General features: G+C 41.5%; 2 protein-coding genes across 2 annotated transcripts; both read right to left on the reverse strand.

Annotated features, from left to right (window-relative positions):
- Positions 1–508: 508 nt before the first annotated feature.
- LOC308330143 (kinesin-like protein KIF3B) lies at positions 509–5,761 on the reverse strand (the record flags this gene model as incomplete). The annotated part of the gene is made up of 8 exons (XM_080784862.1): positions 509–638; positions 1,263–1,438; positions 2,333–2,447; positions 2,698–2,814; positions 3,490–3,608; positions 3,824–3,946; positions 4,121–4,222; positions 4,355–5,761. The coding sequence occupies 8 exons, from the start codon at positions 5,759–5,761 to the stop codon at positions 509–511; spliced, it is 2,289 nt and encodes a 762-aa protein (XP_080640988.1).
- A 565-nt stretch (positions 5,762–6,326) lies between these two features.
- On the reverse strand, positions 6,327–15,416 carry hadhab (hydroxyacyl-CoA dehydrogenase trifunctional multienzyme complex subunit alpha b). Its single transcript, XM_080783453.1, has 20 exons — positions 15,276–15,416; positions 14,191–14,229; positions 14,013–14,083; positions 13,765–13,898; positions 12,923–13,061; positions 12,727–12,846; positions 12,506–12,608; positions 11,921–12,043; positions 11,603–11,721; positions 11,384–11,440; positions 11,181–11,290; positions 9,794–9,928; positions 9,507–9,678; positions 9,256–9,342; positions 8,770–8,910; positions 8,515–8,583; positions 8,066–8,261; positions 7,817–7,931; positions 7,245–7,390; positions 6,327–6,920 (listed from the first exon to the last, which is right to left on the reverse strand). Exons 1-20 carry the CDS (start codon positions 15,343–15,345, stop codon positions 6,775–6,777), a joined length of 2,292 nt encoding a protein of 763 aa, XP_080639579.1. The 5' UTR covers positions 15,346–15,416; the 3' UTR covers positions 6,327–6,774.
- Positions 15,417–17,160: the final 1,744 nt, after the last annotated feature.

Below are 17,160 nucleotides of genomic sequence, written 5' to 3' on the forward strand. Positions count from 1 at the left end.
CTTCGGCACTCTTGCAGCGATAGTTGAGTCTTCTTTCACTTTCTCCCCGTTGTTTAGTGCCCCCCCAAGGTTGGTGCCCTGTGCTGCAGCACCTAAAGCCTTTTAGGTGCAATCAGCTGCCACTGATTGCAATTACCTCTCTCCATCGGCAGACAACATAAAACTAATGGATTGTACAACACTGAGGATTTTACTGTGCATCTGGTAGGCTTAGTTACAAGAGCTCCACGGATCACTATGTTCTTCTGACAAGCTTCTAACTTCATTCTAGTATAGTGTTATAGCGTATACCCAAATTAAAGATGAGACGCTGAGTTCTCCTGCGACACCAGATACATGCTTACTGAATCCCATATCTTCACAAATTAATTTAAAATCAATACAAAAATGTACTAGATATTAAATCAGTTATTTTGTCCCTTTGGCTAATCAAGAACCACAAGCAGCACTTAGAACAGAGGCTAGCGGTGTGTGTTTGTGTATGCAAACTTAAGAGAATTCACACATGTCAAGGGCTCGTCTCACTGGCACCTTCCAGTGGATGATAGGCAACGGAGGATGGTCTCTGTCTTGGAGGCTGAGAGAGGCACTGGGATGATGAGGAGGATGTGATTTGTGGTGCTTGCGTTGCTTGATACCTGTAGTGTATAACGACAGAATAAGACTTTATTTAGTGACACTACACAAAATAAAGAAAAAGAATAATACACTGACACAGCATAATTATGGGTGCCAGTCATAGAGCTATAAAGGATAGAGACCGAACCGGAGCGTTAGCCCCGCCCCCTCTGATATTCATTTCAGTGGAAGTTGCTCAGTGGCGTTTTGAAGCACCCGGAAGATTGCCGGAAGTATAATTATAACTCAAAATGGCTCGATCGAGCGGAAGTTTAGCCTAGCCTAGCCCCTCAATGTTGAAGTCTGGGCATACGCACGTGACGTCATGAACGTCTGACCACCTCCATTAAAGTGCTGCAATTCCTCATTTCGCCAGTAGGTAGGCATCTTCAACGTTGGATAGCCTTACTGGGGGCTTGGTGCCAGTGGGTTATACCACATACTGTATCATATCTAGTATTCTACATTGTGCCTCCACTTAGTTTGCACTTTACAATGTTACACTTAACGTGTCTTTTGTTTCAAAACATGATTAATGTACTGTAGCTAACAAGTTGAATTGGCTATTACAGTGTAATCATCACACATTAAGTTGGACACCGTTTGCCATGTTAATATTTTGCCTTTTGAAACCATTCTCTCACCAGGATCGGGACTTCCTGACTCGCGATGTAGTGTTCCTCTCCCTGAAGGGTGCACTTGTGAGCAGATCCCTCATCGGTCTGGGAGAGAACACCCGCTCCAGATGAGCTCCATTGAGGTTCAAGGTGAACATTGTGGGTGGAGCCATATCCAACTCTAACAGCATTATATTCTCAGCCTGGAGGAAGAACAGATAAAGAACGTGGTTGGTTTCTCACACAATTCTAATATTCTATGTTTACAAGGAAATATGAGCTTCTAAATGATCTGAATCCCTTTACTTGTACTTTTTGTAGTAAAAGTGCACAAACTTTCTTCTGCCTTGATCTCTTGGAAAAAATTACACCATGAGAATTATGCACATAAACAAATTTCACCCACTTTTTTACTTGTTGTGACCATAATGTTGATTCTGATTCTGATCCAAACATCATGATTTATTAAATGTTCTTCGTCAAATGTAGTTTCATATGTTTCATATAGATTTAGTTTTGCTCCAATTTTATGACAAACTAAAAGCTAAAGACATCTTCTATCAATTCAATTCAAAGGGCTTTATTGGCATGAGAAAACATACGTTTACATTGCCAAAGCAGAAAGAACAATACAACAATACAGCAATACAATCAAAACAAAAATTATGTACTTTGAAGGTCAGAATCTTCAATAGATCAACTTCTATGTACTTCTACATCTTCTATCATCATCCAATGTATGAATGCTATATATTCAAGCTGCTGTGGTTGAAATGATTGCATATGTGATAGGAAAGTATCAGCAAGAATGAAATGGAAGGTGTACAAGACAGTGGTGAGACTTTCACTAAACCCTACAATGTAGTGTTTAGTGAAAGTCACACTGAGGAAAAGACAAGAAGCAGAGCTGGAGGTAGCAGCAGAGACTAAAATGTTTAGTCTGTATTAAACAAGGATGGATAGGATCAGGAACGAGTACATCAGAGGGACAGCGCATGTCAGATGTTTTGGAGATAAAGCCAGAGAGTCCATATATATATATATATATATATATATATATATATAAATATATACATTTATTTTTCATCAACACCAACCTGGTATCTTGATGGGCCCCCTGCTGCTGTGGCAACAGCCAGCTGTGCATATTGGCTGATTGGTCTTTTGTGTCCCACGACAGAGCAAGGCCTTTTTCTAACCTGAGTGGGTGCACTGGAATGAAGACATGAAAAACCAAGGGTTAGAAATATGTTCCTTCTTTTACAAAGAGATAGTGTAATAGGTGAAATAATTATCACTGGAACCATAATGGACCTTATTGTAGCTTGTATTGTAACTATCTCTTTTATTGTATTCTACTTACCTGTTTTCCTACCATTTGAACGAAGACAGAAATATTAAAAGGATGGGCAGAATGTACTAACTACACTATACCTATTGTTAGTCATATCAAATCACTGACCTCTCTGATGGAATGACAGGCCGGAAGTGCCATTGGTCCTCCTCATTGTCAAAATGCAGTCTGTTCATAATCTTGTTCTTCTCCTCCGGAGGTATGAAATTCTCAATCAAGAGATACCTGCAATAAACACGCATGTCATTTTGTGAACAGCAGACATAAATTTGATACATGCTGTACACTCAAAGTGGAGACATTCAATCCTTGATAAATATTCTATTAGTAGCTTTGTAATCTGTCACTTGAAAAAAATATGGTTAGCTCTGAAATTCGACAGAAGGCATTTTTTTTGTCTTTCCAATCAATGAAATGTAGTTTGCATGTAATTAACTTTACTGCATTTTAATAACACATTGAGATGTGTGAGCAAGAACCATCAGCGTTATACAGATTGTACTGTAGTACTAAAACCTAGAAGCAAGTTCACAATGGGTTGTTGGATTCCCTCTCTAGATTCCCGATGCCTTATCCCATAGGGTTTCGGATTTAAGTGGAACATAATGTCAGCTAACATCAGCCTGAGAATTTCTATTGATTTTTATTGATAGTTAGTTAGTTACTAGTGAAGAATGACAGGAAAGAGGGAGAGAGAGAAGGGCAGAGACAAGCAGCAAAGGTTGTCATGAATGGGACTCGAACACGCAACGTGCTGTCAGGCTGTCGTGCTGTTATAACCCCGCCCTACTAGTAGTAGCCGGCGCTTTTACTACTAGTAGGACTCCCATGCTCTGCAAAAAAGAGTCCTCTGATGGCACATCAGCGGACATGTGTTTGCTAGTGTACATTATTACTCACTTGTACTTAAGTTCTCTGGTGAGCTCATTCTGCGTCTGTTCAAGCTCCTGCCTAGTTGTAACATGCTCATCGATTACATCACCAATCTCTGCCTTCACGAGCTGCAGCTTGGCATATATCTTAATGGACATAGGAATAGTTTACTAGGTTGTGATTAAATATTAACTAACATTAAGTTAAAGTGACATGGGTTTTATAATTCTCAGTTGTTAAATTATACAGATGAATAACTGTTTTATAGCCACAAACAAAAAATATTTTGATTGCTGTGGTGTTGTCATGAATTCAGCAGTGAGTGAGTGACACATATTGATGAGTGAGTGAGTCATCCTACCCTCTTTAGCTTCTTAGTTTTGAGTTCCACCTCCTGCTGTAAGGAAGAGAAAGTATCTCTCATTTCTATGGTCTCTTCATCCTGCAGCATCACTTGCTGTTGAATCTCCCTCTCATGTCTTATCTAGAAACCCAGAGAAATAAATCAGCTCCAAGGTCCAGAACAGTTAACAATTAACAATTAACACACTAGAACAAGTACACACATTCTGAACTGCACAGATAATATGAAGAAGTGTCACAGACACCAACTTTGACTCTTAGTTGACTCTTTGACTCTTAGTATGATACAATTTACCTGCTCTGAAATTTCTTGCCTCTTCAGCTCCAATGTTTTTTGTTGCTCATTTGTGTGATCAATTATGGTCTTTCCACCAACTAATAACTTGCTCTCCATAGCCTGAGAACAAAGACAGACATGATGCAATAAATTATTTATGTGGAATTCCTTTGTTCCAATTCCAATGGTACAGTATGTTAGCTGTTGGATACTGTACTACAGTGAAAGGCAAGTGATTTTATTGCACAGTACCTTATATTTCTCAATAATCTTTTCTAGGGCCTCCTGTTCCTTCTGCATATCCTCCATTCTTACTTTTTCGTCCAGCTGCTTCCACTTCTCAGGGCTTCCCTGGCAGGCATTGGCATTAGCATTGTCCATAAACTGATGTTTCAGATAGTATTCTAATTCTCGCTCCTCATCAACAGCCTTCCACAACTCTATTTCTCGCTCTTTAAAGAGCTCATCCTCCATGCCAGCCAGACTTTGACTCAATCTTTTACTGTGCCTTCTCCTCCTCCTCCTCTCTTTTGCAAGCATACCTCGCTCTTCCAGCTGTGCTTTCAGACGGGCAATCTCCTCCTGAAACTCCCTCAGCAAGGCATCTTTGGGGTCCTCATTGATCCGAGGTTTGTTCTTGATGTTCTTTGCCCTGCTGGCATACCTCAGCGTTGTGAGGGATTCATCATGGTGCTTGCCAGATGGTCCCACTGTTGCCACCATAACAGTCTTTGCATTGCCACCCAGTGAGTCCTGGAGCAAGCGGGTCAGCTTTGAATCTCTGTAAGGAACATGAGGGCTCTTCCCATCTGCCAAGGCTGATATTACATTCCCCAAAGCAGAGAGGGACAGATTAATTTTGGCTGCCTCTTTCAGCCTCACCCCTTTAGCACCTGTCTTGCTCTGGCGCTCACTTCCAGCCAGGTCAACCATGTTCAACTTCCCAACTCGGATGTGGTCCTCACCATCTTCCCCGATTTCGCTGCACTCCACCGTTATGACAAAGATGGCATGGGATCGAGAGCTGTGCTCATTCATATTTGTGCACCCCACAGACCTGGACTCGTTGCCCATGTTCATCACATGCTCAACCTCTGTGGCATTTTTACAGACTACTGAGGACAGGTCTTTCACATACACCCCATAATCAGGATTCTCTTTGAGCTCCAATTTCTTGTTGTTGTCTTTACACAAAAGATCTCTGATTTCCTCCTGGTAGATTTCAAGATATGAAGCCCTCACCAGGTATTTCTGATTCTGAGTTCTGGATATCTGTGTAAAGATGTGCTGAAAGGAATTTGGTATAATTCCTCTCCTCTCTGGGTCGTTTGAAACGCCTTGCATTGTGTATGTTTTACCTGTCCCGGTCTGTCCATAAGCAATTATAGTCCCATTGAAGCCTTGTATCACGGACTCCACAAGAGGTCTAATTCTATCATCGTAAATATCACTTTGTTTTGATTTCCAGTCATAGACCGAGTCAAATGTGAATACCTTCATTGGTCCATCAGGTGGTGCTTTCGGATTCCGGATAGTGATCTGTCCCAGTTTATCATTCACCTCCAGGATGTCATCAAAGCCCATCATCTCCTCTCTCGTGCTGAACGGACGGCAGCGGACCACCACCCTAACAGCCTCGGAATGTTTGGTTTTTGACATTTTGGTTAAATCCTAGTCAACGCCTTATGTAAGCCATATCGTTTGCGTATCAAAACAGTAGTACCTCAACCGCGCGTCTTCCTCGTATACAGGTGCGGCAGCGGCAATGTTATTATGCACGTTCATTTAGCAAAAGCGGTCACGCAGTCGAGACACACCTCATATCTCCCACAGGATATCCCCATCGCCGTAGGCCAGTTTGTATCGTATGGAGGTCCTGATGAACGTTGCGTTGTGTTCTCTTTTCTCCACCCTTCGCATCCTTTAGCCCTAGCCAACAGTCTCATGAAGAAACGTCACACTCCTCCGTATGGCTGCCCTAGCCGGCAAGCAATGATGCATATGGTATCATGGTACAAAGGATGCTGAGAAATGTGCCTCCGCCAGAGTAAAAACCCACACACGCCCAACCCAGACTAGTACCCGTTGCACTTTGCACACACCCTACCTACTCTGCGGACAATGGAAGAGACATGTGACTTGCACAACAAATTGGATTTTAGAAAACACAATTTACGATATTAACACTGTAAATATAACAGTTTAGACTCATTCACAACCAATTAAATATTCATATTAATTTAATAACACGTTTTATTTATTTACTGGTTCAAATATAATACATCAGTGCCCACACTACAAAATAAGCAGTCTTTAATGTAAAAAACAAAACAAAACAACAGTCACTTCAATAGTTAACTTATTAATAGACTAACTGACCAATCCATACTTATGTGTCAACTTGGAATTTCTTTGAATCCACATTTCTTAGACAGTGTGTGAACAAGCCGTAGTCTATCAAACTTTTGGTTCATACCACTGTAGGAACTTAAGGAATATTGTTAGGGGAAAAAAGTGCAAAAAAAGACCTTATCCATCAGAATGCTTGAGTTTGGCCAGAGGACATTGTATTATTTTTAAATTCCTTTCTTGCTCTTTTGTTTTCCACGCAACTCTTAGGCACGTTCTACTGGTGGACTGCATGAGTTCGTATCAGCACATGGTGTCCAGGTTCACTTGTGAAACTTCTTGCTGGGGTCATTTGCATGGTCAAGCAATAGTTGGCATGGGGTAAATTGATTTCCATAGACTGCTTCAAATCTCCTCATCTTCTCCACCAACTTGTCGGCACCGAAGGAGTCCACAAACCGGAATGGACCTGAACAACAGAAGATTACTATGAGGTTTGCTTCACATGATGGGAGACATTACAACATTTCAAAATCACTGTAAATTCCGCAAATAGTCAACACTTTCATCATTCAGTCACTGGTCCACATCCCCTCAAGAGGCTTAAATTCACCATACATTTCATTATCGATAAGCCTTCTTTCATGCAAGTGTTTCATAATGTGTAATAATGTCAAACTGATGACTAAACAAAACTAACAGTTTCTCAGAGTACCGGTCTTATTGCATGAACTGTTCAACAGGCACAACAAGAGCTACTCTTGTGATCAGGAAACGGTAGTTGAAAGCTGACCTCCAAGACAAGGGGGGAATCCCAGTCCAAACACTGCCCCGATGTCTCCCTCCACAGGGCTGTTAAGGATGCCCTCCTGCAGACAAAGCACTGCCTCGTTGACAAACCGTGAGACCAGACGATACTGCACGTCAGAATCCGAGGACCTGAAGGAAGACGGCGAAAAATGTATTCTGATAGTACAGACTTAGGATATTTCCCTTTAACATTCTGTCTGCCTGGCACCCCAAACTACTGATGAAACCGTTACAATGTATACCATGACAACCAAAAAGTGGGTGTTTATATTTTGTACTTTTACAATTGATAACAGTGCAGAGATTGTTTATTACGGTTATGTTTAATGCAGTTTAATTAAGAGCATTGATTTAATGCTGGGCGCGATTTTCGGATTTTTAGCTCCATCGGTTTTCCGAAAAACGCGCCCAGTGTGCAACCACCTTTAGTGGTGCCAACTGCCAAGAGATTAAAAATAATCAAATCTAGTGATTATGTCCAAGCAATGTTGACCCAACATGATCGATAAAGAGATGCAGCATACTGTACAGTACCATTCTGCAATGTTAACTTACACTGCAGGATTTGGTGTCATCTTATATTTCTCCAGGATTTCCTCAATATCGGGGTTGACATCTTTGACTTTGAGGCCTGGCTGGTAGACGTAACAACCCTTTCCTGATTTGCGACCTTTGAATTCAAAAGACATGGTAACAATGAATACATTCCCTTGTTGTGTTTTTTAAAACAATCATGCGATCTACAACTGATTTCCAATGTGAAATATTTTATGTAGTCAATATATCATTACAGAATGATCATACCCTTGAATCCCAGGTCCACCATGGTTTTAAGGACTTCCACATTTCCACCACCGAAGCGAGAGCCGAAAGCTTTACCCAGGTCCTCTGCCACATGGGCAGCAACATCAATGCCGACTTCATCAGCCAATGTTGCTGCACCTACTGGGAACCCAAAGCCTGTGGTCAGAGAATCCAGCTTCTTGGGGCCAACTCCTTCCTGTAAGTAAAATGAAATACACAAAGTACACAAATTAAAAAGGAACTATTAAAAGGAACAAGTGCATGCATATATCAGTGTACACTCCATCTTTTGTTGTTCATTTTGGTTGTCTTGGTATGTATAGCTTGGTATGTATTCAGTCATTGAGCACTTCCGTTTACTCAACACTCATACATTCAGTCAAGCAATATGGGAGAGGCTACAACATACTTTAACTTCATAGTTGGTTTCACCCCGTGACACTACTAACCTGAAGTACTCTCACTGCTTCAGCCAACATGGGAGCTAAACACCTTGTAGTATAGAATCCAGGTCCATCCTGTAGGACAAAATTTAACAAGTCAAAACATGCTTTCCTAGTTCAATTTCTACCCAGGATGTGTGTGGTTAAATCTTTAAAGACACACGATTCCATCATCAGAAACAACTACTTTGCTGGCAAATATAAAGGCATATGAGACATGATATCAATCTAGCTAACAAGAAGCTGCAGTACTTATCTCACCCCCACAACTATGATGACTTTGCCCTGTTTCAGGCCCACTGCCACAGCAGAGGCAGTAGTGTCCTTTGAGGTCTGATCAGTGGTGATAATCTCCAGGAGCTGCATCTTGTCAACTGGAGAGAAGTAGTGCATTCCAATGACCTAGGGGCATAGAAAAACAGAATGTAATTAAACAAGTATGCCAATGTCAGTATTGGCTCCGAGACTTCAACCTTGTATATGCATCTGTCCAATTGTTACAAAGACAATTTCTGTACAATTATTGTGCCTCAAAGTGATTAGAATGGTAAGAAAAGGTATTCTTGGCCACACTTACAATCAGGGCATTTAGCTCAGCCTATCTAGACAAATGCCTGATCAGAGTAAATGGCATGAAGCCCCTTAGTCAAAATATAGGATCGGATAAATTATCACATAAATAAGAGTGCAAAGAAAACACAATTGTAAATATTATATTACGATAATATAGAGATTACCATTACCCACCTTGTCTGGTCTCTTACTGGCAGCAGCGATATCTTTAATTGGCAGAGCAGATGTGTTGGTGGCAAATATACAATGTGGAGGAATCACCTGCAAACAAAGGTTTGGTAGATTAATAGCTTAAATATGAATTAAGCATCAATAAATATTAACTGGTTAATTATTTAATTTAAGTTTAGTACAACTTTTATGACAATCCCACAATATAAAGACCTGATTAAGCAAAGTACATAATATGTCATGAAGTTACTTACGGCCTCAACCTCTTTTATGACTTTATGTTTAATGTTGATGTCTTCAAACACAGCTTCAATAACCATGTCAGCCTTTTCAAGCCCACTGTAATCTAACTGGCCAGTCAGGCTGGAAAGTATCGAGTCCCTCTCAAAGGATGTGATGTTCTTCTTTTTAGTCTTGTCATTAAGCCTGTTAAAAAAAAAAAAAAAAAGCAAATCTTTGATCAACATTCTAAATCAGTGTACTCTGAGATTTCATGCCTCAGAAACAGCCAAGAAAACATAATTTGGTCTCTGAAACTCACCCTTTGTAGACCTGCTGCTGTCCTCTTGCCAATCCCTCCACGGTGGTGTCCTTCAGGATTATGTGCACACCTTTGTCCATCATTACCTGGGCAATGCCAGCCCCCATCAGACCTGCTCCCAAGATGGCCAGTGTTCTGTTCAATAATAAAGACAGACACAAAAACAGATACTTGAAATATATATTCTTGTTTGAATATATGTAAGAAGTGGGTCGGGGAGTGGCTTATTGTCAGTATCAGCCAGTAACATGCGGTCGTCTATCCCCGTTACAATACGCTAGACCCCTGGGAGATTGAGCGCCACGCCTACCATCAGCTCCTTCCCGCACGACTTGCCACACCCAAGCCATGGTACTCATATACCGAGTTGGCGGTACCCGGGATCGAACCCATGAACTTGTGGTCCAAAGGCGAGAGCTCTACCGACTGAGCTACCCGGACACAAATATATAATAATAATAATGAATACGTCAACAACAAATATACAGAAATAAGAAATGCAGATATGTCTGGCACTGGTGGTCCTATGATAAGAGTTTCTCAGCACAGTTCATAATGGTCAAATAAGACATCTAAGGCAGGGTTCACTTTAGGCCAGTATGGACAGTGGACACAAAGCAGGCCCTGATGAGAATAATGTCTGCCTAGGAACTCCATGCAGCAATCATGTGTCCGAAGTTAATCTCACAAACCACTGGACCAATCAGCCAGTAGGCCACAGAAGTACCTTATTTTCACATACCTGGGCTGGCATGCTCCAAGCATGCTTCTAGTAATCTGGACTAAAAAGTCTATATGCCTGCACAGTAGATGACATGTACAGTAGATGTCTTCCCTGTTTTAAACTCCATCATTGACAGATGCTTGTATGTAGCATCGGTCAATGATGTCCAGTGAGCCCAACAGAACCTGGATCAGGCATTATGTGTAATAACATTGACCAATCAGTAAGCTTTTTATAAAGAAGAAAGCAGTTTCGTTGGATGCAAGCATTTATTTTCTCCAACTTGAGGTAATCATACCAATGAATGGTACGCAATACTTCTACAGTATCTGGATGTGCGTGCACCATCTAAACTCTAAAGTGTGCAAAAATAGCAATGGGTGAGTGTGCATCTCGCTATACCTGGTCCAAGCAGGCAGGCAGCACAAATCCTGATCACTGTTGACCCCAAAATTGCAGTGCACTGCTGATTTGCACAAAACAAATCCCCTACTGCACTACCCCCACATGGTGCACAGAGAGTCCACAAAATACCGAACGCATGCAGGCATGCAAAAATCACACCACTTCACCTCTGGAAATGGACAATACACCCATGCTGCAAGCCTCAGGCTCACACCAATCCGCTTTCCCCCAAATCAGGCCCTTCAATTACTAGCTTACTTCACAGCTCTTTCAGGGGCTCCAAAGCGGTTTTTCTTGCAGGCAACTTGGCCATGGTAAAGGCCAATGAGGGCTTCTGACTCACTGGTTCTTGCCAGCTGACCAAAGTTCTGTGTAAAAAAAAAGAATATATATATTTATTGAATGAATTAATGAATGAGTGCATTTGTTGATGTAGAAAAACAAATGCGTAACCCCCTCACCTGAGATTCAGCGAGATATCCAGAAATGGGACCCTGTTCTACTCCAGCCTTTACAGACTGAAAAACAAATGTAAATTATTTTAAGTCTTAACGGGCAAATTCTGGACTAGAACTGAAAAGGAACAAAAGAGAATAGGGCAGAGGATAATGTGTGACAAAAATATTTCAGTTCTTATTCACAAGTTCAAAATGAAAGCTTATAAAAAACCTTAAACTTACGTCTATGATCTTGAGTGGTGCTGGGTAAAGTCCCTTGCTCTGCTTCATAACTTTCCCATGGACAGTTTTGTAGATTTGATTCCGCACCATCTCATAGCTCATAATGTAGTCTTGAAGCTCTATGGAGACGATAAAATAAAAATCACACTTGTGTGAAATGAGGGGCGCTCATCATCATACATCATCACATTCCGTGCTCAGCCGATCAAATCATCACATTCCATGCTACAGAATACAGGCACACACAGCTGTGCAAAAACTTTCTTCATTTGCTTTGATCCTAAAGAAAAAACTACTTTTCTGTTCAGTTTTACTTACTCTGCATCATGCCTTTTGGTTTGGAGAGTGAGATTTTCTTATTGGCAATTCCTCTTGCACAATCAATAGCAATTTCCTCAAGATACTCCATTGTCCTTTCCTCTGGCCCCTTCAGACCAGGGCCTAAAACACAACATGGAAATAGAAGCATTAAAACAATAGCCACAATACCCAATTTACACTTCATAAATATGACAGTTGTTATAGGACCGTTTCACACTAGATATTTTTTTTTGTGGCAGCACTCAGAGGGTATTATCATACAGTAGTGAGTAGTTCATGCCATTTGTGTCTGATCAGACCTTAATGTAAAGTTAATATACATAGAAATGTGATTCTACTGATTCTGGAGAAGTTTCAAAGGCAAATTTACAGCAAGTTGAAAGGTCAATTATGTGCTTATTATGGAACTCATTTTTGTAAATACTGTGTTCTTTTAAATAACATGATTAATGAATTACCACGGTCACTTGAAGGACATACTGTACTGGTCACTGCTTGCACTGTGAGGTACACAGCTCGACATCACTCACAAGGAGAATTTCAAACCAACAATGGATGCAAGAAGTAATGATAGGGCTTTACCAAGCGGGTCTACAAGCTGATGTACAAGCCCCATCTTCTTGGCTTTATCTGCTCGGATATTTCTGCCAGTCAACATCATATCAAAAGCACTGGGAAGTCCAACCTAAAATTCAAATATTTGCTTTGTTATACTGGTGGTGGTGGTAGAGAATACATGGGATCAATCCACAATCGCAATACAATTTGTACAGTAAAAAAAATTCTCAAGTGGTATTTCCAACCATTTTAGGGAGTCTTTGTGTCCCTCCAGCTCCAGGTAAAAGCCCCAACATCACCTCAGGGGTGCCAAGGACTGTCTTCTTGCTCTTAGTTGCAATTCTGTACTGGCATGCGATGGCAAACTGAAATATACATTATATGCAATTACCTAATATCAATTAAAAGAAAACATTCAACTTTTAAAAGAGCTTTCATCACCTCTAGGCCGCCACCTAAGCAAGAACCATTGATGGCAGCAACAATGGGTATACGAGACTTCTCAATTTTTTCAAACATCTTTTGCCCTTCCTGAGACAGTTTGGTCACTTCCTCTTCACTGTTGCAGGCCTGGATCATACTGCAGACAATTGGGAGAATATTAAAACATTTTAGACACTTCCATAAATAGACATAACATTTTAGTTCCACTAACAAAGAATCATAGAGGTCCCCATGGATTGATTACATCCTCTTCCATGTCCGACATGGAAGCACAACACTGAATCTAATTTCTATTCTTCCATTACGATGTATTTTCCAAGTCAAAGTTGATTGGCTGTATATAGATGTATATTAATAAATAAGTTATCTTCATGCCACACTACTTGTTTCAATACACCACTCTGGATAAATTGATGAGTACATTGCAAATAAGCCAGATGTAATTCACAACTCACAAGTGAAATCAAGAGTAGCCGAAATGAAGGTAATATTAATAATCTCAAATAATGATGTACACAATTGGATACATTATGAAAGGGTTAGTTAGGGCCAGTGGTGTCATGCTCGTAGAACGCAATACCACACGTGGTACTAAACGTAACGGTGCACACGCGTGCCGTGCACACTAGATCCCCCTAGATTCAAGAGAAGACGCACCTAACCTCGGGTCACCAGACTTTCCAAGACACACTATAAACAATATAGGCTTAGGCTAGCAGCTGTTCTTTGCGCATGTGCACATGTAGGAGGCTAGCGTGCGCACGAGTGCATGTGCGCGTGACTTGGTACCGAAAAAATAATAATCACCATTGCACCACTGGTTAGGGCCATTATCTTACTTAATGTCAGCTCCTGCAATGAAGCAACCAGGCTTTGAGGAGATGAGAACAGCACTTTGAACAGTATCATTTCCCCATATCTCCTCCATAACTTCTGTCATCTCCTTTTGCATTTGTACCGATAAAGTGTTGACCTGAAAAGACATAAAAGACAGAGTTAAATTCTATGGTTCTGTAGACAGGTCCTAAATGACACCCACAGCCTCATCTTTCATTACATTAGCTTATATGCAGTCAATGGTTCATACCTTGGAGTTTGGGTCATTGATCCGTACAACAGCAACATCGTCTTTGACTTCATAGCTTACGTGAGTTCTGGCTAAAAGTATACAAGACAAGCAATATGCAATGAGATAGAGAATTAACCAAATGTAGGCCTACTGTATGCCCACAGCATATAATTGAGTTCATATGATTTTAAATTACCTTGCATGGCAGGTGCAACTGAGAAGGTACGATAAGTAGCTGTGAGGAAAAGTTACACCATAAGTACATGCAATAACGGAACAAGGACTATTTCACAGTTAAATTAATTTTATGCATTTGTGAATCAGATTCAAATGAACCCAGATCCATTTGTTTACATGAAGTACCATGGTTAAAATGATTTGACTCCCCCCACCATGACGAATATAGCCCTGCCTGCAGCACAACCTGTTATGTAATATAACATCCTGGCTGGGACAACTGCTTAACTGGCACATCAGACTGACAGACAGTTCTGTGTTATGACCTGAAAAGACTGGCAGTCAGAGTCAGGACACCGCATGCAAATCCACTGAAACGTGCCCTCTCACCTACATCCCCCGCCTCCCTCCCACTCGCACACAGAAAAGTCGAATGAATGGAAAATTGTCCACACAACCAAATCACTGTCAATATCCATCACCAAGAACTGAAGTGAATGCCAGTATTGTAATCAAACCTTGTAATAAAGCTACACCAAACTCGTTATTTCTATGATTCTATCAAACGAACCGGCCTGGTTTAACCTCGCATCATTCACTAGGCTTTCCGTAGCAGTGCCGAAGTTCTATTTAACTACCCAATGCTCACATCCGGTCTACAAACCACCTAATGTATCCTGTAATTTGCACACAAACACGCGCACAAACAGTTTCCGTATCCATTATTTCTTAACCGGATCTGCGATCTGCAAAGCGAACAGTTCCAATTCTAGTCTGGTTTTGCTAGCCAGCTGACTACTACCCAGTTTATACTTTCAGGTGTTAAATGTTGTTAGTTGTTGGTGTCCTCATTCCTCAAGCCCCTGTGTGTGGATGGATAAGTATTCACGGACATTACAAGTGTGTTATTAGACATGACGTCAGCGAAGTGGAATAATAATGTCAAAAATAAAGGCTCGGTAATTTATGTTAGCCTTCATTGAGTCGATCAGCAGCACCGAGATAACTTCCCGCTAGGCTAACTATTCCCAGTGGACAATTTTCCGTTTAAAGGGTTGGTCTCTTTAAAAATAATGAATCGTAAGATTAAATTAAGTTGTGTACCTGTATTAATGAGAGCGTATCTCCTTGATGCTATTCTGGAGAGTGCACCAAGGGGTCGAACGCCAGCCATGTTGGAAAGGAGGTCAACAGTACAGTCAAAATTCAACAACAGCAGACTGACAGAGTACAGATGAATCTAGCTAGCCGATGACTTGATTTTATTTCCGGAAAGACAGACGGAGCCGCGACAACAAAATCAATTGGTTGATCTTAGAGCGGACTCGCAGTTAATTGGCTGTTAAGAGAACGATCCATCGGTTGATTGGTTGTGGTGTGATCATGATGCTGACGACAACGCGCTTTCAAAGTTGGGTCATGTGTTGGGCAGAGTCATTGAAGGAGAGTTGCGCCATTGAGGGGGCAGAAAACAGCACTCGCTCGAGCACTGTTCAATGTTCATGCAGCCCTGGAATGTGACAAACTGGAGTTCGGAATACATTGTTTTCAAAGAGTTAATATCTAGCATTTGTGCAACTGCAACATGACAACTGTTTTGTATTGTAGCCTACAGTGACAACTAAAGTCTCTGTAATCAAATGTTTATGTAGGCCTACTATTACTACCAGTAAGACGCCTAAGGGCGAGAAGCGGGCACAAATCTGTAGTTGACGGCAGACTGCTAGGCGAGCGCTGGCGCTTTGGCATGGAGGGTCAGATCAACATGGAATTCATTCTGTACTGGCCATATAAGGAGCATGTCTTGAGTGTACAGGGTTTGATGAGGTCAGATCAACATATGGAATGTCAGAACAGGTGGGGACATTCTCTTGAGTGTACAGGGTTTGATGAGGGCCCAGCTGGGCCGGGCCTTAATTTTCGGGGCCTGTTGAGAACTCTAGTTTTCTCCGGCTGCCGGGCGCGGCTGCACTAATAACTTTGGGGCAGGCCCGTCTAGAGTTTGAATGGGCAGGTAACAGTCAAAAGGGAGACAGAGGAAGGATGAATGGGAAATCAACATATGGTGTAGAACACTGAGAACAAGTATGTCAGAAAAGGTTCTTTAACATATATCTATATATGGAGATCTAAGGGTCTGAGGTTTGAGGTCAGATAGAGTTGCTGGTCAATATTAATGACATCAGGGATCTCCAAATATAGGCTTAATTGCGACAGCAGCTCACATTTACTATTACATCAGGGATATCCATCCCTGATGATATCACGTGATGTCACGACTCACGAGACCATCCTATGGTGGCTATAAGTGACTAACTGATTGACGGGAAATGGATGTTTTCATAGTAAATGCGACTTTGTATACGGTATGTCTAAGATCATTAAAGCTGGGCTGTTGCCTGAGTCCAGTAACCAAACAGAATCAGTCTGAATTTTCATTTTCTTAATGGTATAGCGAATCAGGGCTGGAGCCAGGCTATGAGTCCAGTGCATTCTGTCAACTTCCGGTCCAGGACTTTGTCACACATCACACTTCGCCTAGCACTTCACCTAGCACTTCGCTTATAGCACTTCGCCAATATAATAAATGTAGATGAGCCGCCATTGGACTGGCCTGGCCCTGTGAAGTGAACGGAGTTGTCACAACTCTCATCTATACGGCGCTGGTGTTGGCTTAGTTAGTTATTTTTTATGTTAAATGAAGAGCATTAAACTCCCGGCTGTAGAGCAACGAGTCGGTAATGATGGAATTTGGAGATCAATGCCCCACCCGGCTATGCAATAGCCGTTGTACCCGTGTCAGAGTATCCGCTACAGGCTACACTCATCTGTCTGTATCCCTTTTATGCCCATACAGTATATGTCTCTCTTTGTCTCCTCCCAGTGGGACGCGCCTCGAGGACCTCCCTAGGGAGACGCCCGAGAGGCATCCTAACCAGATGCTGAACCTAAGCAGGCTTCTTTCCAGGCGAATAAGCATGCAGCGACT

Source organism: Protomyctophum bolini, assembly GCF_963924005.1.
Source record: "Protomyctophum bolini genome assembly, chromosome: 15".
NCBI lineage: Eukaryota > Metazoa > Chordata > Actinopteri > Myctophiformes > Myctophidae > Protomyctophum > Protomyctophum bolini.

What these genes read in the sequence shown, in the direction of transcription:
- hadhab (XM_080783453.1), bottom strand. Translation starts at nt 15,345, where the DNA reads ATGGCTGGCGTTCGACCCCTTGGTGCACTCTCCAGAATAGCATCAAGG. An exon ending in TCAATGACCCAAACTCCAAG is followed by an intron (nt 13,899 to 14,012) that starts GTATGAACCATT and finishes ATGTCTTTTCAG; the next exon opens with GTCAACACTTTATCGGTACA. An exon ending in AAGTCATCATAGTTGTGGGG is followed by an intron (nt 8,584 to 8,769) that starts GTGAGATAAGTA and finishes TTTGTCCTACAG; the next exon opens with GATGGACCTGGATTCTATAC.